This window comes from Gambusia affinis, linkage group LG11, assembly GCF_019740435.1.
Source record: "Gambusia affinis linkage group LG11, SWU_Gaff_1.0, whole genome shotgun sequence".
Taxonomy (NCBI): Eukaryota; Metazoa; Chordata; class Actinopteri; order Cyprinodontiformes; family Poeciliidae; genus Gambusia; species Gambusia affinis.
Window position 1 is genome coordinate 1,663,595 of NC_057878.1, and position 27,241 is coordinate 1,690,835.

Genomic DNA, 27,241 nt, shown 5'->3' on the forward strand with positions numbered 1-27,241 from the left:
CATTCAGGATCTCTTTATTGTAAGCCATCTAGAGAATCAGTGAAATTCTCATAAAAAAGCATCTAATTTTATCAGAAAATGTGTTACAAGTTTTACACTCAGAACACTGGTAGGTTAGATATATTTTTCCCCACGCTGCATCAAATGTTTAACAAATTAGAATCAGTACACATATTATGCAGTAGTTTGCATAGCATAAAATAAGTTACAGATACTATTATTTTAATAAAAGCTACAGAACAGGAGCATGAATATTCATTATGCCCCACCTTCACATCAACAGAGGATAGAGAGCTGAGTATATAAGACAGTTGTTTGTCAAAGTGATTCAGGCTTAAAGCAAACTGAGCAGCTTCTTGTCTCATTCTCTGTCTAGTTATGAAAATTGTTGATGAAGCTGAACTTTGCTTTCCCCAACTGCTCAATACATCCTGCAGAAAGACTATGCTGTCTCCCTCTGTATCCTTGGTTTTTCACTTAATATTGTCTTCCATCTCTCTACTTACTGTATTTTCTAACCTGCTGGTCATCATCTCTATATATCACTTCAAGTAATTTAATGTTTTACATTTCAAAATCTGTTTCAAACAATAGATTGTGGCTGTGTCACTCTGACCTTATTTGTTGAAATTACAATCATAGCTGCATTAGATAATGAGTGTGTTGTTTTCTCATTTCTGCAGGAGGCTCCACAGCCCCACCAACATCCTGCTGCTCTCTCTGGCTGTCTCAGACTGCCTGGTGGGATTCCTCATTTCATTCCAGATAGTGCTGATAGATGGCTGCTGGTATTTTGGAGACATCATGTGTGCCCTCTGTATTATTTTGGATTATATTATCACTACTTCCTCAATAGGAACCATGGTGCTTATATCCATTGATCGTTATGTGGCCATCTGTTACCCCCTACACTACTTCAGCAAAGTCACCACTGAACGAGCCAAGATGTGTGTTTCAGTGTTTTGGATGTGTTCCATTCTTTATCACTGTGTTTTGTTAAGGGACAATCTGCAACACCCAGGCAGATATAATTCCTGTTCTGGAGAATGTGTTGTTTTTCTAGATTATATTGGGGGAATTTTTGACCTTTTGTCATCCTTTATTTGTCCTGTCACTGTGATCATTATTCTGTATGTGAGAGTGTTTGTAGTGGTTGTGTCTCAGGTTCGAGCCATGCAGTCTCACGTTGCAGCGGTCTCAGTCCAGGGCTCAGTGAAGATCACAGCTAAGAAATCTGAAATGAAGGCAGCCATAACACTTGGGGTTGTTGTAGTTGTGTTTCTAATGTGCACCTGCCCATATTTCTGTGTTTCGCTGATTGCAGAAGATGCAGCAGTCAGTGCTTCATCGGCAACCTTTATTCTGTTTTATTTTAATTCCACCCTGAACCCTCTGATCTACGCCCTGTTTTATCCCTGGTTTAGGAAATCAATTAAATTGATTCTTACACTGCAAATATTGAAGCCAGAGTCGCGTGATGCCATCATGATGTAAAGAGCATCCTAATCTTTTCATATAAATCATGGACTGAAATAAATCTTTCAACACATTTTCTTTAACAGATCTTTGCTCTTGGAATTATTACACAATTGTGGATCATTTTTTCTACCTTTTGTCAGCACAGATTTCATTGTGTCCAAAGAAAATTTTTATTCTGTGTTAACTACTTCAGTGTCCTAAAACATACAGGGAATGCTGTGGTTATATCTGACATAGCCAACATTTTTATTGTCTTTGTTGACTTGATGAAAATTTACATTGTAAAATATTATGTAACATTAACAAATAATTAGTAATTATTAGTTTGAACAACTTCAGTCAGATTCTCAAAAGTATATAATTACAGACAAACATATATCTGTAATATGAATAGCATTGTGTCATGACTGGCTAAGCGCCATAACAAAAACAGGATGCTATGCCTCAGGTAAAATATAAAACCAATTAAAAAAAAAACATCCAAGAATCAAGAAATTGGAATAGAATAATTTTTTTCCACCTGTGCTTCTAGAACACTGTGTTCTACCATGAACACAACATCAGAAGACTGTCAGTCACTGATTGGTTAGAGGGTGGAGTTACTGGTTGCAACTGTCACAACCCGATCTGCCATTTGTAATAATGTTATTAAAACTCAGAGGAGTGACTCAACCTATATTGAAGTTTTTAAAAACAATAATGGCAACAACGAAACCCACACGGTGGTCCAATACTTTTTTATGTGCTTGGTGGCATGCAACAAAATTCAGAGAGGGCTTGATGAAATGACTCAATATAAAAGTGTTTAAAGTGTTGCAGCCGATGACCTCTCACAGCTACCACCAAAGCAATACCGGGAGAAGCTAAAAATCTGAAGTGTGATTCCTGCACAATTAAAGGTCATAATGTCAGGAGCGGATAAAGCCAACAAAATTGGAAATGGTTTGATGAGATGGATGCCATTTATGGAAACTGACTGACAAAATGGGATGGAGAGTAGCTTGGACACAGCCACTGTTCTGCTGGAGTCAATGATGGTGAGTGTTTCATCATCATTTATATACTTTTATGCTCCACTTTTTTCATGTGTATAGCCTATAGCAGATTCGCATTAGCTTACCTTCACAGGTCATCAAGCCCATATATAATTAATACTACATTGTGACTTCCCACACTCTCCTGTACTTCTCCAGAGTGTATGTGGTGTCAGATTTTGGACTCTGAGACAGCACAACTTCACGACGAACCACCCACTGGAGCTGTTACTGAAGTGTATTGGAAGCAGACTGTATTGTAGTGACTGGGCCAAATCTCTTGTGGAAAAGGGCCAGTAGTGTTTGAAACAGTGACGTAATGCAAATGCTTGTGTGAGTGTTGGGATGTACAAATAAAGACAACATAAATTTGCATAAGGAGAAGGAAAGGCCCAACAGCACACAGGCCCTGCATGAGGCACGGAGGGAGCAAAGCTCTGGGTTCAAATCACCATCACCACAGAGAAAGACCACATGGCCAGACTCAGAACCCAGCCCTCTAAGCCAGGGGTCTCAAACTCCAGTCCTCGAGGGCCGCAGTCCTGCAACTTTTAGATGTGCCTCTGCTGCACCACACCTGAATAGAATAATTAAGGCTGTGGAGAACAATGTGGAGGTAATTAAGCCATTTCATTCCAGTGTTTTGTACCTGTGGAACATCTAAAAACTGCAGGACTGTGGCCCTCGGGGACTGGAGTTTGAGACCCCTGCTCTGGGCCTACACACATTATAAATTATATGAACACCAGCATAAAAACTTGCAAGTCTCTTCTTTCACCGACTTATTAAAAATGAGTAAATATCACAATCTACACATATGTTATGTGCAACTCAATGACAAAAACACATCATAGATAACCTTCCTGCTGATCTGCACTGGCACCAGTTTGCCTATTGGAGGAACCGGTCCACAGAGGATGCTGTCTCCATTGCAATACACACATCCCTGACACATCTGCAGCATCCTGACACTTATGTTAGGATGCTATTTGTCGACTTCAGTTCAGCATTTAATACCATCATAATGGAGAAGTTGATGGCAAAGCTGCACGACTTGGGACTTTTAACACCAATGTGCCTTTAGATCAGGGCCTTTCTCACCAACCAGCCTTAGGTGGTGAGAATAGGGGACTGAACATCATCCACCCTGGTCCTCAATACAGGCACACTGCAGGGCATTGTGCTTGGTCCGGTTCTATTTACTGTGTTCACACATGACAGAGCAGCCATCCACTCCTCTAATGGGAGTTCTAAAGTTTGCAGATGATATCACCTTATTGGGTCTGATAATAAACAATGACGAGATCCTGTACAGAGAGAAGATCCAGATAGTGCTGATAGATGGCTGCTGGTATCTTGGGGACATCATGTGTGCCCTCTATGTTGTTTTGGACTATGCCATCACTGCTGCATCAATAGGAACCATGGTGCTCATTTCAGTTGATCGTTACGTGGCCATCTGTTACCCCCTGCATTACTCCAGCAAAGTCACTACAGAACGAGTGAAGATGTGTGTGTCACTGTGTTGGGTGATTGCTTTTCTTTGTCACAGCCTGCTCCTGAAAGACAGCTTGCAAAAACCAGGCAGGTATAATTCCTGCTTTGGAGAGTGTGTAGTTTTCCTAGATTATGTAGGAGGAATAGTTGATCTTTTGATATCTTTTGTTGGTCCAGTTGCTGCCATCCTCATTCTGTATGTGAGAGTGTTTGTAGTGGTTGTGTCTCAGGCTCGAGCCATGCAGTCTCACGTTGCAGCGGTCTCAGTCCAGGGATCAGTGAAAGTCACAGCTAAGAAATCTGAAATGAAGGCAGCTGTTATCCTTGGGGTTGTTGTAGTTGTGTTTCTAATGTGCACCTGCCCATATTTTTGTGTTATTCTTATGGCAGAAGATGCAGCAGTCAGTGCTTCATCTGACTTTTCTTCTGTTTTATTTTAATTCCACCCTGAACCCGCTGATCTACGCCCTGTTTTATCCCTGGTTTAGGAAATCAATTAAACTGATTCTTACATTGCAAATATTGAATGCAGAGTCACGTGACGTCATCATGATGTAAATACAATTTAAGTAACCAAACTTTTTAAATTAGCCAAGAATCTGTGGATATAAAAAAAAAATCCTTGAAGAGAATTTACATGATTAGTTTTGAAACTGTTCTGGTTGATAGGTATTTTCTAAACCTACATAAAAAGAGAACCACAGACAACGTTTATGAGTTTTCAACCAAGCTTCTGCAGAAGGAGAAGACACAGCAAACCACTTCTCCTAAGTGTTTACCATGTGTTCTGACTCTCTGCATCAGAACAAGTCTTTTTATTACAGAACAGAGCAGGAATGGAATGTAAAGGTAATAACTCAAAGAAGATAGAGAAAGGTAACATAGGAACTAACACACAGGCCCTTTAAGGAGTATCCCTAGATTTATAGAGCAGCTGCAGCTTCAAGGTCTAAGGAAAAAGCAAGTTTTGTCTTTCACACAATTTAGCAAACTCCTCCTTTCTGGGGTGTGAATACTAAACCTATAAATGAAAAACAAACTAGTAAACCATATGTAAGAATGATAACAATACATAATTATCCTAACACTGGTCTTGTCACAGATGTGTCAGGATTGTCCATGTCCTTTGTGGCAACAGCATCAATTACATTGTTCAACAAATCCTGTTACAGATATAATACTATATAAATTTACAAAAACATCTATGAATCCTAAAACATATGAGAAATATTGTCATAAAATCTGATACCAGCCTATGGAAAAAAAAGAAGTGGTATTTATATTTAGATTATTAGCAGGACTCAACTTTTTTTATGCTTTAGCCTTATTTTTTTTTGTCTTATAAAATATTGTGTAACTTTAACAAGTAATGAAACATTCTTACCTGTGTTCAGATTTAATCTTAACTTACTAACAATATCTGTTCTATATAGTTTTGACATGTGCAAACACAAATACATGAGCTAAATGTTATACTTCACACTGAGTCTTGTCATAAATCTTGTAAAATTTATTTCAATCTTTAAATTGGTGACACAGAAACTAAAAGTAGAATAAGGTATTAGAGAGAAAATTTCTTTGTATAGCACAAACTCTGTTTTGTCTGTAAATCTTTGTCCATATGTCCAATAAATTGTTACATCCAACCAATAGACCAAACATTATGTTTATTTTCTGTTGGTGTAATACATTTAGGTATTGCAGTAATATCCACTGATATAAAATGTGTTTATGTACAGTTCCATTTTAATTCACAAACATATGCATACTTTCACAACACATAAATGACATTTACAAACACACATAAATAATTTTACATGTGTTTTAGGCTGGGATTTTAACATGTCAATTTCTATTCACAGGCGCATTAGAAATGTAAGAAAAATAATTACACTGGACTGTAAACATGTTGTCAGTAAGAGATGTTAGAGTTCATCATTTTGCTGAACAGAATGATATATGTCAATTTATCAGAATTAGAATTTTATTCTCCTCATCAGGAATTTCATAATTTAATCAATCATAATCAAGGTACAGTCACAAAACTTAAATTACAACATAAACAAAAAGCACTTAGTAAGAAAGAGTCAACATTAATATTTACAACAGTGTGAGCCTTTTTTTCTTATAGTCCAAACATATGAGGTATAAACTGTGTTCATCACAGAGACGGTCTGGGTATAGAATCTGTCTGTCATCTAGTTTTTGCCATTAGAGCTCTGTAGAGCCGACATGAGGTTGTGAGTCTAAATAACCTTTGGCCAGCAAATGTTGGATCAATGTTAATTGCCCTTTTGCTGGTCCTCAACCTACAGAGGTCATGAATAGACAGAAGGTCAGCCCTGATTATCCTCTCCAAAGACCTATTTGTTTGTTGCAACAGTTGGTACCTGTCCTGCTTTGTAGATGAGCCAAGCTGCACAGAAATGGATTAAGATGGGACAGACTGTAATATGGCAGTGTAGAAGATGACAAGCATCTTCTGTGGAAGGTTAAACTATTTGTGGAAGCAGGAGTTGTAATCTCTGCTGAGCCTTCTTTTGGATGGAGTCAGTGTGTGAGGACAATCTCAGGTCACAAGAAAATGTAGTTTCTAGGAACCAGAAATGGTCCAGAGCATACATGGTGTTGTCCATTGATATGCAGTCATTTGTATACAGGCAGAATAGGAGAGAGGACAGAACCCACCCCTGGAGGCCAGTAATGTTGATTGTTCTTGAGCTGGATTAGATGATTCCCAGCCTCAACTGCTGCTGCCACTGAGTGAGGATTTTGGTGATCTAATGTCAGTTGGAGGCTGGCAATGTGAGCTGGATGAGCTTCGAGTGGAGGATGTCTGGTGGAGGTTGATAGTGTTGAAGGCACAGATGAAATTCTCAAACAGGATCCTGGCATATGTCCCTGGATGATTGAGGTGGTGCAGGATGAAGGGTAGACCCAGGTGAACTGCATCCTATGCCAACCTGTCTCACCACCAGTATGCAAACTTCAAGGGGCCTGTGATGTCCTTTAGATGCTTCAGCACCAGGTGCTAAGAGGTTTTCATGACCACTGATGTCAGCGCAGTCAATCTGTTGCCATTTAATCCTGTGATGGGTTTTTCTTGGAACCTAGGATGATGCTGGAGCAGTTTAAGAAGGTGGGAACTTCTCAAAGTTTGAGAGATTTCTTAATGATGTGAGTGAAGATGGGTCTAAGTTGACCAGTACAGGTTTTACTGTACAGAGAGGGGAGACTCCATCAGAAGCTGGCCTCATCCATGTACTCACATCCCCTATCTGTTCTTTCTATCCCCAAGAAAAAGGCAACCATGAAAGAGCTGAATACCAAGGCTCTTTCACAAGTTTTTATGACTGTCCCCAAAGGTTTCTGGTTTCTTCTTTAAAACGAAGGATGGGGGTCCTATTCCTACATTGACTCCTGGGGTTTGAACAAAGTAATTGTTTAAATATTGCCAACCCCTCTGGCCACTCTCGGTGACTTGCTGCTGACAGATGACAAGATTTTCAGAAATAGAAGCAAAACAAAAACTTGAAGCACAAACCAGCTCAAATTTGTAGCACAATTGATTGACATCAATTCAGCTTGGTCTGGATTGATGTCAATCAATCCAGACCCTGGAACAAGAGGTTCCAGAGGTTCCAGAGGTCCTCTGGAACCTCTTGTTAATATCTTCAAAACAAAACCAGTACAGATGCTAATTTTAGCATTTGTACAAACAGAATATTTGTATAAACAGAACAGCTGATTGAATTTTTTTATTTGGATTTTACAAATGTGGGCTGTTTGACCTTTGATGTCGTCTGTAAACATATCATATCTTTAAAATGACAACGGCACAAAATATTGACACCAATTGAGTTTGATATGAAAAAGGTGCTCTTGGCATCTTCATTCAGGATCTCTTTATTGTAAGCCATCTAGAGAATCAGTGAAATTCTCATAAAAAAGCATCTATTTTATCAGAAAATGTGTTACAGGTTTTACACTCAGAACACTGGTAGGTTAGATATATTTTTCCCCACGCTGCATCAAATGTTTAACAAATTAGAATCAGTACACATATTATGCAGTAGTTTCCATAGCATAAAATAAGTTACAGATACTATTATTTTAATAAAAGCTACAGAACAGGAGCATGAATATTCATTATGCCCCACCTTCACATCAACAGAGGATAGAGAGCTGAGTATATAAGACAGTTGTTTGTCAAAGTGATTCAGGCTTAAAGCAAACTGAGCAGCTTCTTGTCTCATTCTCTGTCTAGTTATGAAAATTGTTGATGAAGCTGAACTTTGCTTTCCCCAACTGCTCAATACATCCTGCAGAAAGACTATGCTGTCTCCCTCTGTATCCTTGGTTTTTCACTTAACATTGTCTTCCATCTCTCTACTTACTGTATTTTCTAACCTGCTGGTCATCATCTCTATATATCACTTCAAGTAATTTAATGTTTTACATTTCAAAATCTGTTTCAAACAATAGATTGTGGCTGTGTCACTCTGACCTTATTTGTTGAAATTACAATCATAGCTGCATTAGATAATGAGTGTGTTGTTTTCTCATTTCTGCAGGAGGCTCCACAGCCCCACCAACATCCTGCTGCTCTCTCTGGCTGTGTCAGACTGCCTGGTGGGATTCCTCATTTCATTCCAGATAGTGCTGATAGATGGCTGCTGGTATCTTGGAGACATCATGTGTGCCCTCTATATTATTTTGGATTATATTATCACTTCTTCCTCAACAGGAACCATGGTGCTTATATCCATTGATCGTTATGTGGCCATCTGTTACCCCCTACACTACTTCAGCAAAGTCACCACTGAACGAGCCAAGATGTGTGTTTCAGTGTTTTGGATGTGTTCCATTCTTTATCACTGTGTTTTGTTAAGGGACAATCTGCAACACCCAGGCAGATATAAATCCTGCTCTGGAGAATGTGTCGTTTTTCTAGATTATATTGGGGGAATTTTTGACCTTTTGTCATGCTTTATTTGTCCTGTCACTGTGATCATTATTCTGTATGTGAGAGTGTTTGTAGTGGTTGTGTCTCAGGGTCGAGCCATGCAGTCTCACGTTGCAGCGGTCTCAGTCCAGGGATCAGTGAAAATCACAGCTAAGAAATCTGAAATGAAGGCAGCCATAACACTTGGGGTTGTTGTAGTTGTGTTTCTAATGTGCACCTGCCCATATTTCTGTGTTTCACTGATTGCAGAAGATGCAGCAGTCAGTGCTTCATCGGCAACCTTTATTCTGTTTTATTTTAATTCCACCCTGAACCCTCTGATCTACGCCCTGTTTTATCCCTGGTTTAGGAAATCAATTAAACTGATTCTTACACTGCAAATATTGAAGCCAGAGTCGCGTGATGCCATCATGATGTAAAGAGCATCCTAATCTTTTCATATAAATCATGGACTGAAATAAATCTTTCAACACATTTTCTTTAACAGATCTTTGTTCTTGGAATTATTACACAATTGTGGATCATTTTTTCTACCTTTTGTCAGCACAGATTTCATTGTGTCCAAAGAAAATTTTAATTCTGTGTTAACTACTTCAGTGTCCTAAAACAGGGAATGCTGTGGTTATATCTGACATAGCCAACATTTTTATTGTCTTTGTTGACTTGATGAAAATTTACATTGTAAATTATTGTGTAACATTAACAAGTAATTAGTAATTATTAGTTTGAACAACTTAAGTCAGATTCTCAAAAGTATATAATTACAGACAAACATATATCTGTAATATGAATAGCATTGTGTCATGACTGGCTAAGCGCCATAACAAAAACAGGATGCTATGCCTCAGGTAAAATATAAAACCAATAAAAAAAAAAACATCCAAGAATCAAGAAATTGGAATAGAATAATTTTTTTCCACCTGTGCTTCTAGAACACTGTGTTCTACCATGAACACAACATCAGAAGACTGTCAGTCACTGATTGGTTAGAGGGTGGAGTTACTGGTTGCAACTGTCACAACCCGATCTGCCATTTCTAATAATGTTATTAAAACTCAGAGGAGTGACTCAACCTATATTGAAGTTTTTAAAAACAATAATGGCAACAACGAAACCCACACGGTGGTCCAATACTTTTTTATGTGCTTGGTGGCATGCAACAAAATTCAGAGAGGGCTTGATGAAATGACTCAATATAAAAGTGTTTAAAGTGTTGCAGCCGATGACCTCTCACAGCTACCACCAAAGCAATACCGGGAGAAGCTAAAAATCTGAAGTGTGATTCCTGCACAATTAAAGGTCATAATGTCAGGAGCGGATAAAGCCAACAAAATTGGAAATGGTTTGATGAGATGGATGCCATTTATGGAAACTGACTGACAAAATGGGATGGAGAGTAGCTTGGACACAGCCACTGTTCTGCTGGAGTCAATGATGGTGAGTGTTTCATCATCATTTCTATACTTTTATGCTCCACTTTTTTCATGTGTATAGCCTATAGCAGATTCGCATTAGCTTACCTTCACAGGTCATCAAGCCCATATATAATTAATACTACATTGTGACTTCCCACACTCTCCTGTACTTCTCCAGAGTGTATGTGGTGTCAGATTTTGGACTCTGAGACAGCACAACTTCACGACGAACCACCCACTGGAGCTGTTACTGAAGTGTATTGGAAGCAGACTGTATTGTAGTGACTGGGCCAAATCTCTTGTGGAAAAGGGCCAGTAGTGTTTGAAACAGTGACGTAATGCAAATGCTTGTGTGAGTGTTGGGATGTACAAATAAAGACAAACATAAATTTGCATAAGGAGAAGGAAAGGCCCAACAGCACAAAGGCCCTGCATGAGGCACGGAGGGAGCAAAGCTCTGGGTTCAAATCACCATCACCACAGAGAAAGACCACATGGCCAGACTCAGAACCCAGCCCTCTAAGCCAGGGGTCTCAAACTCCAGTCCTCGAGGGCCGCAGTCCTGCAACTTTTAGATGTGCCTCTGCTGCACCACACCTGAATAGAATAATTAAGGCTGTGGAGAACAATGTGGAGGTAATTAAGCCATTTCATTCCAGTGTTTTGTACCTGTGGAACATCTAAAAACTGCAGGACTGTGGCCCTCGGGGACTGGAGTTTGAGACCCCTGCTCTGGGCCTACACACATTATAAATTATATGAACACCAGCATAAAACGTGCAAGTCTCTTCTTTCACCGACTTATTAAAAATGAGTAAATATCACAGTCTACACATATGTTATGTGCAATTCAATGACAAAACACATCATAGATAACCTTCCTGCTGATCTGCACTGGCACCAGTTTGCCTATCGGAGGAACCGGTCCACAGAGGATGCTGTCTCCATTGCAATACACACATCCCTGACACATCTGCAGCATCCTGACACTTATGTTAGGATGCTATTTGTCGACTTCAGTTCAGCATTTAATACCATCATAATGGAGAAGTTGATGGCAAAGCTGCACGACTTGGGACTTTTAACACCAATGTGCCTTTAGATCAGGGCCTTTCTCACCAACCAGCCTTAGGTGGTGAGAATAGGGGACTGAACATCATCCACCCTGGTCCTCAATACAGGCACACTGCAGGGCATTGTGCTTGGTCCGGTTCTATTTACTGTGTTCACACATGACAGAGCAGCCATCCACTCCTCTAATGGGAGTTCTAAAGTTTGCAGATGATATCACCTTATTGGATCTGATAATAAACAATGACGAGATCCTGTACAGAGAGAAGATCCAGATGTGAAATGTTATGTGCTGTACAATCCAATCCAGCTTCATATATAAAGATATTTAAAACATCACACAAAATCAAAGTGCCACACATTTTAAAAAGACTAAAATGAGTCAAAAATCTACATTTAGACAGGAAATCTTTATTAGTATGGTCATTAAGAAACATAAGAAAAAGAGGCTATACAGATAAAACACAAAAAACCTAAATAAAATATATCAAATGCAGTCAATGAGGAGAGTAACAAGGTAACATGTTGACTTCTAAGAAGTGATTTGAAAAACAGGCTCGTCTAATTTGCATAAATTCATTGCACAGTGGAGTCTTTCTCATGTAATAGTCAGAAGGGTTACTTTAAGTCCCGCCTCAAGTACATTGCACAGATTAAGAGAGAGGAAGAGAGAGAGATGATTTGTCTATTAGTTTCATATATAGATAAGGCAGACTTTAGTAGCTTCTGTTCTTCTCTGTCTAATGATGAAAAACTCCGAAGTAGCTGAACTTTGCTTTCCACAGCAACTCAATGCATCATGCAGAAAGACCATGCTTCCTCCCTCAGTATCGTTGTTGATTTATATTACTCTGTCATTCATCTCTTTACTCACTGTGACACTCAACCTTCTGGTCATCATCTCTATCTCTCACTTCAAGTAATGAAATGTTTTACCTTTTGAAAACTGTTTCAAACAATAGATTGTGGCTGTGTTACTCTGACCTTATTTGTTGAAATTACAATCGTAGCTGCATTAGATAACGAGTGTGTTGTTTTCTCATTTCTGCAGGAGGCTCCACAGCCCCACCAACATCCTGCTGCTCTCTCTGGCTGTCTCAGACTGCCTGGTGGGATTCCTCATTTCATTCCAGATAGTGCTGATAGATGGCTGCTGGTATCTTGGGGACATCATGTGTGCCCTCTATGTTGTTTTGGACTATGCCATCACTGCTGCATCAATAGGAACCATGGTGCTCATTTCAGTTGATCGTTACATGGCCATCTGTTACCCCCTGCATTACTCCAGCAAAGTCACTACAGAACGAGTGAAGATGTGTGTGTCACTGTGTTGGGTGATTGCTTTTCTTTGTCACAGCCTGCTCCTGAAAGACAGCTTGCAAAAACCAGGCAGGTATAATTCCTGCTTTGGAGAGTGTGTAGTTGTCCTAGATTATGTAGGAGGAATAGTTGATCTTTTGATATCTTTTGTTGGTCCAGTTGCTGCCATCCTCATTCTGTATGTGAGAGTGTTTGTAGTGGTTGTGTCTCAGGCTCGAGCCATGCAGTCTCACGCTGCAGCGGTCTCAGTCCAGGGCTCAGTGAAAGTCACAGCTAAGAAATCTGAAATGAAGGCAGCTGTTATCCTTGGGGTTGTTGTAGTTGTGTTTCTAATGTGCACCTGCCCATATTTTTGTGTTATTCTTATGGCAGAAGATGCAGCAGTCAGTGCTTCATCTGTGACTTTTCTTCTGTTTTATTTTAATTCCACCCTGAACCCTCTGATCTACGCCCTGTTTTATCCCTGGTTTAGGAAATCAGTTAAACTGATTCTTACATTGCAAATATTGAAGTCTGACTCATCTGACATTATTGTGATGTAAAGAAATTAGCCTCTGATCTAAATACGCATTTTATTGGAGGAAAAGAGAATAATTAAAATGTCCAAAGTATTGCTCTTGTGACATTTGATGCTGGCACAACCTAAGTTTCTCTTTGGTCACTCATTACTGGCAGAGGCAACATTTTGCACTTTGGACCAACATTAAGTAGAAGATAATTATATTGACTCATCATGTGTACATTGTATATTTGGTAATAAGCTTAGATGAAAGAAAAATGTTTAAATTGAGGAGCAGAGTGACTAAGTCTAATGTTAGTGCAACCTGATTTTATTAGATGGGTATTTGAACAGTTAATAAACACCAAGTTATTACAGTATCTCTAGCTCAAGCCTATATGAAGATTTGATTTTTAATAGAAAAATGTTCATACATTTAAATTTTTTGTGTGGAAAAAATATCCTAACAGAAGTGAGTACACCAATACGTGCACAAAATTATTTCAGGATGAGCATCATCTTTTTTGATGAGATTAACAGCAGGACCCAAGCACAGACTGTTTAATGAAAGCAACAGAATGACTTACAGAACAAAAGACAAGAGAAATGAAGTGAAGACCAGTGGAAAGGCAACACAAAGGGAGCCACAGACTCTGACACAGACACTGACACAGACACTGACACTGACACAGACTCTGATACAGACTCTGACTCTGACTTTGACTCTGACACTGACTCTGCTCTCTCAGTCGGTGTGGCAGATGGCTGCATGTACTGAGCCACGTTGGTTCTGCTGGAGGTTTCTTACTGTGAAAGGGGAGTTTTTCCTCTCCACTGCCTCTATGCATGCTTGGTATGAAGAATTGCTGTAAAGTCAACAGCACAATGCAAGTGATTGTTGCTACGGCCTCATCCAGGAGGAGAGAATGCTGCAAATCAATGAATACATGCTCTACTGGGTTTCCTTAGATACAAATGTTTTAAACTAATATTAATAAGATTAATATATTGTTTAATAACTACTGGAATGTAAAATGACTTCTTTTGTAAAGTACCTCAAGATGATATTTGTTGTGATTTGGTGCTGTATAAATAAACTGAATTGAATTGAATGATTTATATTTACTGAGGAAGGAGTATGAAAATGTCAGGGGCTAATCAAAGGTGAGTGAATGCAGCTGAGAGATGAGATGACAGATAAGAGCTGGCAGGCAGAGGGAAAGTGAAAGCAAAGAGAATGAAAACGGGGAAAGAAATCTGAATTGAGAACAAACAACAAAAACAGAAATAAACTTTCATCTAAAGAAACAAATCCCAAGCACAAGCATCACTAGATAATACAAAATGGTAGGATATGATCAAGTCAGCAATAAAGAAAGGAGCAAAACAGAAATATAAATGAAACAAAACATTCAAATATCAACAATCATAATTCATCTCACCTGATAATTCCCCAACTTTGTTTCTATACAACAGAGCTGCTTTGGGTTGGGCTGCTTTAGTTCAGAGCCGCTAGTTTTGCATTAAAATGAGTCACTTATAGCTCAGCGATATGATAACTGAAACTGCATAACAACTGCTAGAGTATGATCAGTTAACAGTGTCATCATGCAAACAAGTCATCAGTTAAGAAAATGTTTGCAGACCTTAGAATTGGCTGCCTGGATAACTGAAAGAGAAACACGGCTGTAACTAAAGAACTTAAAACTTACTGCTGTACTGCAGTATAATGTCTTTGTGAGTTGTGTCTAATTAAAGGGAATACAAAGCGGATCAAAATATTGTGAAAGGGGAACATCCTGATGACCAAGGACACATCACAGTGTTAGGACAGAAAACTCAAAACAATATGCTCTGAAATAGAAAATTAACAACAAAAGAAACTAAACACATGTTCATTGTGACGATCATGTTTGTGGCTAACTATTAATAAATACGATGCAGAAACAAATTGAGCTACTGCCAGATTGTTTTTGATCATGCAGTGAATGCTGCCATATTAAAAAATTAGTTTTGCATGATAAGGATGATACATTACAGGATGTGAGTAGCAACACGGTTAGGAAACACTGGAAATTTTTAAACTAAAGCTTTAAAGGGATGAGAAAAGTTACACTGCAAAGCAAAAGCACCGCAGTCATAATTAAAATAATATGTCAGTTTTAATTCTGTTATATCAGACACATTGTCATTGGGCAATCTGATAGTGTTTACATTTTAAGTAATCTAGTTAGAAATGTAGAAAATGCAACAATAACTATAAAAACTGGGTATAACGGAAAACCCTAAAAGGCAAAAACTATCAAATGAAGACAAGAGAGTGGACAGCAGTGGACACACAACCAGTGACATTATCAGAACCTCAGGCACCACTATGATCGCTGGGAAATGTAGTTTGTTCAGTCCTCTTCCTTTCAGTGAGCAAGAAGGCTGACCAATCTTTTCAATGATGTTTTGCCTTGTTGAGTTAGTTTCAATGTTTGAATCAGTGCCATGTTGACTTAAGATCAATCTAGAATTAACATTGTAGATTCTAGAATGTTCTGTCATTTCTAAATGTCACTTTTAACGGTTCTTATATACCACTGGTGTCCAAAGCAGGAATACAGACAATTAATCAATTTACAATTAATTGTTGATTAATAGTTTATTAGATCAAAATTAGTTCCAGTAAATTAACTAATAAAATCCACTAAGATCTTCTTTTAATGTTGTAGTTTAGCTGCTCTCCAACAGAGGGCACCACTGGTCATTCTTAAGCAGAGCTATTTGATACCGGAATAAAGATGGTGGGGCCATACCAGAACAGGAAAAAGAAATGGTCCTAATAGCATCTTCCAGTCAGCAGAACAAAGTGAGAAACAGGACGGTGAACTGATAAAGAAACAGTTTCATCATATGTACACACATATTTTACTGAATGCCTTTTCTCTGTTAAACTGTGACAGAGATCTTAACAGATCCCACATCAACTCTTTGATGTGGGATTGTGCATTGGTGTGGGACGCAAGATGCACAGGCTGTTGTTCTGTTTCCAAAATTTAACCGCTCAACAAGCTCCTTAAGTTTTACCTTCATAGTTCTGATTCAGCTGAGCTTCCATGACGGAGCAGTTAAATTTCTCAACCAACAATGACTGATGTGCTATGAAGGCGAGGATGTGATGACAGAAAAGCAGAGGGCAGAAAACGATAACATGATGGAAAAAGACATGATGCCAATAAGCAAGGTTGATTTTGAGTTTGTCAAGTTGCAAGTGTTCATGACAAACCTCCTGCATGAATAGGAGGTTTCAGACAGCACTCCTGCATGAATATCTCTGTTCATGAAGATGTTCACATATTTTATTGCTTTTGTCTTTTATTTTTCTATTAAGCAGCCAAAGAAATTCCTGGTTTGTTATATTTTTTAAAAAGATCCAGGTTTAGTTTAGTCAGTGTTTGACAGTTGACAAAAAATAGCTAAAAATAATGATATTTTTATAAACTTGGCATATTGTTTACATTATGGAAAGAAGGTTGTCCTTCTTGATATAAGGAAAACTAAGATCTTTAAGGAAATGGCTGCTCATTAATTGATAACTTGGATCAATCATCTAAAATCATTCCTCGGCAGCCTGGATCCTGGATGTTTTTGTTCTTTTCTTAGTTCAACACACCTGAATCAAATGATGGTTTATTAGCAGGCCACTGCTAATAAATAGATGAAGCATTATGACACGTTGTGGAGGTACTTTGATTGTTTAGTCAGCTGTGTCGGAGCAGAGACACATTCAAACCTTTGTACTGATATGTGCTGAATCAGGAAGCTTTTTACAAAATTCCACGATTTTTAGGTGAAAAAAACAGGCCACTTTTCAAATTAATCATTAATCGATCAAAAAGATTAATCAACTTTAGATCAACTCATTAATTGATAACTTGTATGCCTAAAATGATATGTCAAATAATAACAATACAGACTCTTTTTAAGGTTAACTGCTCTATAATGAGAGAGAGAGAAGTGAGGAAAACACAATATGGATCCGTTCTTCATAACACACACACATAAGCATCTGCACTCAACTAGCAGTATATGACAGCTTGTGGCAATGGTGGGCAATATTAATGAAAGAGCCACTTGAGTAAATGTCTAAATATTTTCTGAACCAAAATGAAGGATCAGAAATAAAATGGAATCATCAATAATGATCTGGGTGAATGGATGCTTGCACATTAAATGTAGATCTTGTGAAAAGTGATTTCAGTGGTTAATGTAACAAGAAAAGTGGTAGAAAGATTCAGTCCTGTCACCAAAACCTTCACTGTCACTTCATATGTCAGCACTATTATGTTCATTACATTAAAATAAATTGAAGATGAAGGTCGTATGTGTCAAAATGATTAATTATACTTTAACAAAGTAATATACATTATTTAGATTTACAGTAAGTTTGCATCTGAGGAGCCAGACTTGAGAATTTTAAGTGTAACAATAATTTTGATAGATTTTCTAAACCAGGGGTAGAATAATGCATAGATCAGAGGGTTTAGACAGGAATTAGCATAGTATAATATTAGGAGATAGGCACCTGATACACTACTGAATATACTCTCTGGGCTCAGAACTGAGACACAAAAATATGGACAAAGGCAAAGCAGAAACACTAATATAACAACCCCTAGAGTCCTGGCAGCTTTTATTTCAGATTTTTTCGGTTTTCCTTTTCCTGAACGCTGATGTGTGACGGCTGTAACATGAGAGCGCATGGCCCGAATCTGAGACACAGCCACCACAAAGACTGTAACATACAGAATTATGATGATAGTAATAGGAAGAAGAAAAGCAAGTAAGAGATCAACAATAAATCCAGTGAGGCCTATCTCAAATGTACACTCTCCAACACATGAATTAAATCTACCTGGTTGCTCCAGATCCTCCTTTAAAATTACAATGGCATAAACAAGAGAACAAGTCCAACACAGAGAAACTGACACTTGGGTTCTTTCTAGAGTAACCTTAGTGGGATAATGTAAAGGATCACAGATGGCTATATAGCGGTCAATTGAAATGAGGACCAAAGTTTGTACTGAAGTTGATGCAACAGTAAAACCCAAAGCAGTAATCAAAGCACACATTATGTTGCCAAGATGCCAGCAGTCATTCAAGTAAATTTGAAAGAATAACAGGAAACCCATAATGAAATCTGAAAAAGCCAGCGAGAGAAGGAGAACGTTTGTGGAGGTGTGAAGCTGCCTGGAAAGATTAAAAACACAAACACATAAAGACTTCTCTCATTTCATCAAAAACTGTCACAAATTTAATTCAGTCTAAAATATGTTTCATTCAAGATCAATGCCTTCTGCTGTGATTTTTTAAGAAATGTTTACCTGAAGTGCATGATGGCAATGATGACCAGCAAGTTCAGAATCATTATGAGAAAAGAAATAAGACAAACAATAATAGAAAAGAACATCTTATCAGAGGGGGGATAGTTTGTTTTACTGCAGGAGGTGTTGAGGAGCTCTGGGAAGCAGAGTTCAGCTCCTTCCATCTCTGATGACTTTCAGACCAAACTCCAGTTTATATAACCTGTTGAACTCTGTGGCACACCTTTAAGGTAATGGTCTCCAATCAAATGTTACCCCTGCTTTACTGTCTCCATGGTGACCTCATGACAACAACATATGGGCTCAGAAAAACCGTCTGCATTTATAAAGATACTCACTTCTGGTTGAGACACATTTGGAAGTACAAAATATGTTTTTGCAATATTTTATTTAACTAAACAGAAAAAACACACCAAGGGACATTTGATCATATCTGTAAAAACATTTCAAGCCTTTTATATATTTATATATATATATATATATATATATATATATATATATATATATATATATATATATATATATATATATATATATGTTGAAAATGTTTTAATGAGCGACTGTGGCTGAAATGTGTGGTTGGAGTTGATGAAATGAAGTTAAAACAACAGGTTATCAAACCAAGGATGAAGTGAAGAGCAGTTCTTCTGACATCAAGACCAGAAGAACAGCCAGAAGACTGTTCAAATGTTCTAAGCATTTGTTCTAAACAATGTTTAGAACTTTGACAAATATTTAATGTGCTTCATGTACACCACAAAATGCAGAAATTAATGGAAAGAGAGTTATTTAGTCAACCAAAGTTACTTCTTGGTATATATAAACTATGCATAAATTATCACATGCATAAATGTAATAATATATATATATATATATATATATATATATATATATATATATATATATATATATATATATATATATATATATATATATATATATGATGAGATATCTGAGATATATAATCATTATAAACCACCTCTTTGTTTTGGCTTAGACATTTTTGGTCATGGTGTCCAATTTCTCTCTCTTGTTCTAAGAGCATAACTATGTGCTTTCTACAGTATGTGTTATAGAAAGACAGGGACTGGGGAGTGCTATGTGTAGCACGACCCATGTTTGGAGACCTTGAGTTCTCGACGCAGCAGTTGTGGGTTCGATTCCCGGACCCGTCGACATTTATCGCATGTCTTTCTCCCTTTCCTGTCAGCCTACTTTCATATAAGGGACACTAGAGCCCACAAAAGACCCCCTGGAGGGGAGGGAAAAAAGAAAGACAGGGAATTGTTAGACAAACACATTTTAGAAAACTATCGACATTTTTTATGTTTGATGGTCATTTCTTAGAAACAAGAAGAAATTTAAAAAGCAACAATAATAATAAAACAACAATAATAATAATTACAATTGAGATACTTGTGTTAAATTTAGTTATAAATAATTGGGTTTAGACAGGCATTAAAGAAGGACAAACATATCACAAATGCAGCAGAAGAGGCATTGAGTATCTTGGCCTGAAGGTGTTACAGTTACACAGAAGTACGGTAAGAATCATAGTGTACCTTTAAAAACATTATTGGAATTTTAGTTTCTAACCTTCACAAAAGCGTTTTGGCTGTTTTAATGTGAATCACTACATGCATAAAATATGGGTAACTTGAGAAAATATTGCTAACTAAGATAAACAGTGTAGGTTAATTTATTAAACTCATGAAGAAACTGTGCAGTTTAAACTTTGCCTGATCTTATCTTTTCAGCTGTCACTATCTCTCTATGTCACATTGATATAGAGAGATCCTGCTGCCTCACATTGAGGCAGGAGAATCCCAAGTGTTGCAATGAGTTTTATTGATTTCCTGAACCAGGAGTAAAAAATGACATAGATAACAGGATTTAGGCAGGAGTTAAATCAGGGGTGTCAAACTCCAGTCCTCAAGGGCCACTGTCCTGCAGCTTTTAGATGTGCCTCTGCTGCACCACACCTGAATAGAATAATTAGATCATTAGCAAGGCTCTGGAGAACTGATCTACACAAGGAGGAAATGAAATTAAGCCATTTCAATCCAGTCTTTTGTACCTGTGGCACATCTAAAAACTGCAGGTCACTGGCCCTTGAGGCCTGGAGTTTGACACCTGTGAGTTTGTCAAATATATGACAAAAGTTGCCGATAACACGTTGAGCAACTGGTCCTGGCTTGTGAGAGCAAAACAAATATACGGGTACATGCACAGAAGGAACATGACAACGACTACACCAAGCGTCCTGGCTGCTCTCATCTCAGATTCCATTCTGGTGAGGGGGCCCTGCAGCGCAGGGGCCGCAACCTGAGAACGTATCGCCCGAGCCTGAAACGCCGACACTGTGAATATTCTCACATACAAAACCACAATAACAGTGAAAGGTTAAAGGTCAGGTTAAAGGTCATATCAACAAATCCCACAATGTAGTTGATGACAATGATGCATTCGCTGTAACAGGAGTTATACCTCCCCGGCTGCTGCAGGTCGTTCTTCAGAATCACACACCGAAAGATCACTGAGCCACACCAACACAGAACTTCACTAGTTTTTGTGTCATTCTAGTGGAGTATTGTAAAGGATAACAATTTAATTTAAGCTACCTATTTGCATACTGTATGCTGACTGTTGGATGTAAAATTCATGAGCAGTAATTATCAGTGCTAATTATCAGTTTTGGACCAAAAAAAGCAAGGCAGTTGCAAGCCTTTAAAATTGTGACACTTTTGATAAGTCAGATAGACTCAGAAATTGTAACAGCAGCTGCACAGGGGGGGCCCAATTTAATTTTTTGTAATTGGGCCCAAGATTTCTGACGGCGCCCCTGTTCTGATTAATTACTTTTATTCAGAAGATCAAAAAAAAAGTCATCAACTCCAATCATATTTCAGTCACAGTCGCTCATTAAAACATTTTTTCCACATAGAACTTTTCCTTTTCAAGCACTTTTAATCATTTGTCTGGAAGTTAGCAGAGAAGAAATATTCTAAACTGTCTAAACCATTTTGTAACTTAAATAAAAGTAAATTAAGTAATGTTGAACCTGCCAGAGGGTGCTCTGAGCAAACGACAAAAAAAAAAAAATCAAACTACAGTTTCTTTATTTTAAGGTATAATGGGCACAGTACACTAAAACAGCATAAATAAACTTTGTATGACATTTTTTTCTCCATTTTACAGAGCTTCACATCTTCAAATGTGTTGGTCATCTACACACATAAATGTCTTTTACAGGCAAACGACTAAAAGTATTACATGCTGGTGTCACAGGAGTCATGGTGGAATATTTGAAGAGTAAATATGAGCTTAATTGATTTTCTGAACCAGGGGTAGAAAAAGGCATAGATGATGGGGTTTAAGCAAGAGTTAAAGTAGAACAAACATATGACAAACGCGGCAGATGAAGCACTCATAGAGTTGCCTTCCCCTGAAAGAGCAACACAGTAATATGGACACATACACAGCAGGAACACCAGCACCACAAGACCAAGAGTCTTTGCTGCTTTCACCTGGGATCTTTTAGCCATTACAGAATGTCGGAGACTGACAGCTGCGACGTGAGAGCGCATGGCACGAGACTGAGACAAGGCTACCACAAACACTCTGAGGTACAAAACTACAATAATGCTGATGGGAACAATGAAGGAAAATGCAAGATCAGCATATCCTGCAATGTAGCTGATGACAAAGGCACACTCTCCGATGCAGGAGTTATACTTACCTGGCTGCTTTAAGTTCTCCATCAGAATCAGACTTTGAAATACCCAAGAACACATCCAGCACAGGAAGATGCAGACCTTTACTCTGCCTCGTGTGATTTTGGTGGAGTAATGCAGGGGGTAACAAATGGCTACGTATCGGTCAAATGATATGAGCACCATGGTTCCTATCGATGAGGAGGTGATAACATATGCTAAATACTGATACACAGTGCACATAATGTCACCGAGAAACCAGCAGCCGTCTATGAGAGCAGTTTGAAAAAACAACAGGAGGCCCACAGAAAAGTCTGAGATGGCCAAAGAGAGGAGCAGGAGGTTGGTGGGAGTGTGCAGCTGCCTGTGGAAGAACACAACAACACTTTTAGACATGTGTATAACTTAACATTAATTACAAAGGCTGGTGAATAAAAGATTCTTAAAAACTCCTGGACGAGTACCTGAAATGTGAGATAGAAATGATGAGCAGCAAGTTTAGAAAGGCTGTTAGGACAGAGATGGAGGACAGCACAATGTATATGAGTACAACCTCAAAGTGAGGAATAGACAACCTCTTGCAGGAGGAGTTGAAGAACTCTGGGAAGCAGAGTTCAGTCTCCTCCAACATCTCTGGTGGAACAAGACTCTAAACTATGGAGACCTCAGTTTTGTTTTTTGATAACCTGAGTTTATCTCCACCCTCCTCTCCTGTCTCCATGCCTCAGCTGTTTAACCTGCTCCATGGAGATGTAGTGCCGTTTCTTGATTTTTTTATTATCATTTTTTTTATGTCCAACTTCAACAGCTTCCATTCTAGGTTATCTGGCTCCTTTTCAATACTTTTTGAGAAGTTTTGAAAATGTTGTGCAAGGTTGGAATGACATGTAACTATCCCAAAGCAAGTGATCTTTTCTTATCTATTAGATGTCCAACAGGCAATACAGTATGACGGATATGATGGAATGAGAAAGAAATTCTAACAGCTAATTCAATTTCCCATACAGGGTTAAGTAAAATTATATGTACATAAGATCATAGAAAAGTTGAAAAGGACAGAAAACCATAGAAAAAACATCATGTAGGAAAACAAAGTCTTAGCTAACAATATAACACTTTATAATTAGTGAAAAAGTATATACACTTAGTTGTGTAGTGGTTTAAGGTGGATATGGTTCAATTCAAGTATAGAAAACACCTGCTGGTCAAATGCACAAAACCTTACAGTGGTGAACTGGTCGCAGTCTGAAGTCGTTACTGACTCTCTTTAACTTGGTTATGTACCTGCAGTCCTTTGCTAGATTTTTTTTATCAGTTTCTGTGGCAACCAGAGAGTTTCTCTGAATGTACAGACTCAGATCAGTATGGAGCCAGTAAAGATAAACAGGAGAAGAAAAAATAGAAAAAAGAACTTTCTTGTACTTTTTCTTGAACTTGTACTTTTTCGTGCAAGTAAGATAGTATCTTGTGCAACGCCTTTGCTCTCCTTCAGGTCTTCATGGCTTGAGATTTTTCACAAATGGTTGTGGTTATAACATGACAAGATGTGAAAAGTCTGAATAGGTCAGATTCTCTTTGTATTAAGGCGTTGTGAATGTGCCAGTTGATCCCATCAGTCGGAACATGTCGTTCAGGCCTTGCTGCTATTGTGTTTTCTACTTGCAGGAGCAGTAGCCTGTCTGTCTGCATGTTTCTTGTTTGTTCAAAACCTTTCAAGAAATGCAGTCAGAGCAGGTAAAGAGTTCCTGTCTCAAAAGACAAACTTTGAACTTGCTCTGAAATTAGAAAACTGCAGACACTCCATGCTTTCTTCACACATCATGTTGCACTTAACATGCACATGTTTTATTCAGTAAAAGTAAAAAGCAACCTCTGACTGAAACCTGATTCACATAAAAGGTTTTACTTGGTAGACGTAAAAAGGAATGAAACCAACAAGAAAGAGGAAGATTTGAACATATGCTGAAACCTTTACTAGTATGTGAGTATTATACTGATAAAATCTTAACAGTATGCTTTCCTGCATTATTTTTGTTTTCACACAACACACACACACGCACACGCACACACACACGCACGCACACTCACATTCTAAGCTCGGGTCCATTGTCTGGGCTCAGGGGAACACTTTCATTAGAAGCCGAACAAAACAAACATACACGAGGTTAATGGCTCTCTGATGAGTTTCTCCTGTCCACGATTCACACCTTCCTGTGTTAAACCATCGTCTCAGTGGAATCCTTCCAATCAGAGGTGTCAAACGAATCCTGGGTTCCACAGTAAACACATGATGTCAGTGCCACACATCAACTCATGATGCAAACAGTGTGAAAAGAAACATAATGCAAACTGTTGTGTTTTTAATAAGTCGGAAGTTTCATAAAGGTTTGAAGTTTGAACTTTCTTTCTCTTCTTATCCGGTGATTAGATTACCGAAAAAGAATATTTTCTCTTTCTTAAACTTGGTCAGAAGCTCAAAGGTCTGGTTTGTCCTTGTGACAACACCTGGCACTGTGTAAACACCATAAAGCTACGTTCACTGGCAAAATGAGTGAAGTATTAGATTCCCAGAAAGATATGTGAATGTGGGTACATAATGGTCTCATAAGTCTGATGTTTTTTGTGATGTAGAATAATGTGACTTTTATAGATAAATTCGAAAGATTTTTATGGATCATAACATATATCATGTACCATTCAAGTGAGAAACAAGGACATTTGTTTCTCACTTGAAATGGTATCAGAATTCCAAAGCTACATCGACCAGTTACAGCAATTCTGATTAACATGAAATAAAGTTCATGTCCATGCGGGATTATCCAGATGTTCGCTAGTTTACATCGCTTAACTAAAACCACAGCGTGACTGGTGTAAGTTTCAGAATGGTTCCACTGTAAAAACACATCAATCAGGAGAAGAAGGAATTCATGAGAGAAAATCCACAAAACTCTGGTATTTTGAACGTATTGTTTGTTTTTTGCAATGGTGGACATTCATCATTCACTAACATCAGAACCATTTTTTTGTTTAGCGATTTGACTAACTTTAAAATATTTAGCACTCTTAGCTTCCCTTAAGTAATCTTTGTCTGTTAAATCCAGAAGCACTAATTTATCTGGCTGTTTTGTAATCTTCCAGTTAAAAACCTGTTTGATGATTTTGACCAGGATGAACGTCTCATACTGGTGGAAAAAAGAAATAACCAAAGTAATAATTTCATTATTAGGAATGTTTCGATCAATAATTTTTCATTGAATTGTTTTACATAAAAACATTGCACTTTAACAATGGGTTCAAGGGTACAAGGTTGTGCCTTTTGAGAGGCACTTTAATTTGCTACACAGAGACGGGAAGTAACACTTAAGCCCAAAGTTATTCATACTCCTGACTGAGTTATTCTTAACATTATTTACAGTCAATCAGGATGTTTGTGTCTGGCAGAAAATGAGACAGGGTTGTCTCCAAAGGTAATAAAATGAATAAAAATGTATCAGTTTGGGTCAGAACTCGGCACGTAGCTACTTGTATTTGTGATTTCTAATGGTGAATGTAGGCTTTCAACATGGTGTGAACAACAGCAGCTAACAATACTTCTGACTTTGCACCTCAGAAGTGTCAGATTCTGTGTTAGAGCTTCAGTCTGCATCAGTCCTGTCCTTTTGTCTGGAACTTCTTTGTGGCCTGATGCCTGTTGACAGATGACTGTCACACCCTTAGCTGGATCCTCCACATACATTATCATTCCTTCATTGTTTGAACTGATGCCACATAGGAATGTAACTGGTTGTTCAGCCGACATCCTCAAAGGTTTTGCTTTTAAACAGGACATTACTGTGTCTGCACAAAAGCTCCAACAGCCTTTCACCAGCCTATCATTTCTTATAGGGCCAAATGCTGCCGTGTTCTTGTTGGCAGCTAAGTCAGCAGACACCTTCACATGTTGACAAAACTAAAATTCATCGCCACAAATCGTAGCAAGCTGTTAAATTTTTTATTGCCAACCAACACCTTTTGATTCTGAATCTTTGTAAGGTAAAGCATGAAGAAATGAGAAATAGTTTAAGGTGTACAAATAGTTTTCTTGGTTAAGGTTGTAGATCAGTATTGGCAGAGCTCCACTTCATCTCACATGTCAGCAAGGTGGAGGTGGGCCTGTGGTCCTGCAACTTTTAGATGTGTTCCTGGTTCAACACACCTGAGTCACATGGCTGAATCACTTCCTCAGTGCAGTCACGTTCTCCAGAGTGCTGATAATGACCTGATTATTTGCCCCAGGCCTGGATCTGAGGACCTCTGCTCTAAATCATCACTATCTCAGAGTAATTTGACTCTCCCAGAATACCATGGATTTTATTAAGGGTAGGACGCCATCGTGTGGATCTGTGTACTAGAATGTGTGGGTAAACAGGGAAGAGCTTAAAAATGAAATGTAGCAAGATGGCCCATCCTCACCATAATAGAAACCTCTGATCCTTCTAAAAAGAGAGATGTATGAAGGAAAACAAACCATTTCTCAACTGAAAGACGTGACAGACTAAGGGAATGGCAGGCCTGTGACTCTTATTGAAATGATGGGAGGACATGGGACCCATTTGTATTTTTGGAGTTATTACTCTCTTCTTAATGGATGAAAATAAATAAGAGAGATTACAAGAAACATTTTTATTTTATCTATTTGCAAAATAATACTGCACACTTCCACAAGTTTATTTTTCAATGAAAGCCAAAATCTCCCTTTTATGTTAAATATTCGGGTCTGAATTTTTTGGAAGGCTGTGTGTGTTGTAGTTGTTTGGTAATGAGTCACACATACACACACACATACACACAAACAAACACATGTTTGTGTGGCTATCTTTGTGGGGACTTTGCATTGAC

At 38.2% G+C, this 27,241-nt stretch overlaps 5 protein-coding genes and 1 pseudogene across 5 annotated transcripts; 4 read left to right on the plus strand and 2 right to left on the minus strand.

The window, feature by feature from the left end:
* The first annotated feature begins 378 nt into the window (after positions 1 to 378).
* Positions 379 to 1,494, plus strand: LOC122839457 (trace amine-associated receptor 13c-like). The gene is made up of 2 exons (XM_044131027.1): positions 379 to 551; positions 684 to 1,494. The coding sequence occupies exons 1-2, from the start codon at positions 379 to 381 to the stop codon at positions 1,492 to 1,494; spliced, it is 984 nt and encodes a 327-aa protein (XP_043986962.1).
* A 2,233-nt stretch (positions 1,495 to 3,727) lies between these two features.
* LOC122840177 lies at positions 3,728 to 4,568 on the plus strand (annotated as a pseudogene).
* Positions 4,569 to 8,279: 3,711 nt separating this feature from the next.
* Positions 8,280 to 9,395, plus strand: LOC122839459 (trace amine-associated receptor 13c-like). Its single transcript, XM_044131028.1, has 2 exons — positions 8,280 to 8,452; positions 8,585 to 9,395. The coding sequence occupies exons 1-2, from the start codon at positions 8,280 to 8,282 to the stop codon at positions 9,393 to 9,395; spliced, it is 984 nt and encodes a 327-aa protein (XP_043986963.1).
* A 2,813-nt stretch (positions 9,396 to 12,208) lies between these two features.
* On the plus strand, positions 12,209 to 13,324 carry LOC122839460 (trace amine-associated receptor 8a-like). Its single transcript, XM_044131029.1, has 2 exons — positions 12,209 to 12,381; positions 12,514 to 13,324. Exons 1-2 carry the CDS (start codon positions 12,209 to 12,211, stop codon positions 13,322 to 13,324), a joined length of 984 nt encoding a protein of 327 aa, XP_043986964.1.
* Positions 13,325 to 17,702: 4,378 nt separating this feature from the next.
* On the minus strand, positions 17,703 to 18,972 carry LOC122839461 (trace amine-associated receptor 13c-like). Its single transcript, XM_044131030.1, has 3 exons — positions 18,964 to 18,972; positions 18,651 to 18,814; positions 17,703 to 18,516 (listed from the first exon to the last, which is right to left on the minus strand). Exons 1-3 carry the CDS (start codon positions 18,970 to 18,972, stop codon positions 17,703 to 17,705), a joined length of 987 nt encoding a protein of 328 aa, XP_043986965.1.
* A 2,947-nt stretch (positions 18,973 to 21,919) lies between these two features.
* LOC122840179 (trace amine-associated receptor 13c-like) lies at positions 21,920 to 22,994 on the minus strand. Its single transcript, XM_044132407.1, has 2 exons — positions 22,828 to 22,994; positions 21,920 to 22,727 (listed from the first exon to the last, which is right to left on the minus strand). Exons 1-2 carry the CDS (start codon positions 22,992 to 22,994, stop codon positions 21,920 to 21,922), a joined length of 975 nt encoding a protein of 324 aa, XP_043988342.1.
* Between the last annotated feature and the right edge of the window lie 4,247 nt (positions 22,995 to 27,241).

Bases quoted from the DNA above. Each gene is read 5' to 3' on its own strand.
- LOC122839457 (XM_044131027.1), top strand. From the start codon at position 379: ATGAAAATTGTTGATGAAGCTGAACTTTGCTTTCCCCAACTGCTCAAT. The intron at 552-683 runs GTAATTTAATGT...TCATTTCTGCAG, and splicing joins ATCTCTATATATCACTTCAA to GAGGCTCCACAGCCCCACCA.
- LOC122839459 (XM_044131028.1), top strand. From the start codon at position 8,280: ATGAAAATTGTTGATGAAGCTGAACTTTGCTTTCCCCAACTGCTCAAT. The intron at 8,453-8,584 runs GTAATTTAATGT...TCATTTCTGCAG, and splicing joins ATCTCTATATATCACTTCAA to GAGGCTCCACAGCCCCACCA.
- LOC122839460 (XM_044131029.1), top strand. From the start codon at position 12,209: ATGAAAAACTCCGAAGTAGCTGAACTTTGCTTTCCACAGCAACTCAAT. The intron at 12,382-12,513 runs GTAATGAAATGT...TCATTTCTGCAG, and splicing joins ATCTCTATCTCTCACTTCAA to GAGGCTCCACAGCCCCACCA.
- LOC122839461 (XM_044131030.1), bottom strand. The intron at 18,517-18,650 runs GTAAACATTTCT...TAATCTTTCCAG, and splicing joins ATTGCCATCATGCACTTCAG to GCAGCTTCACACCTCCACAA.
- LOC122840179 (XM_044132407.1), bottom strand. From the start codon at position 22,994: ATGTTGGAGGAGACTGAACTCTGCTTCCCAGAGTTCTTCAACTCCTCC. The intron at 22,728-22,827 runs GTACTCGTCCAG...GTTCTTCCACAG, and splicing joins ATTTCTATCTCACATTTCAG to GCAGCTGCACACTCCCACCA.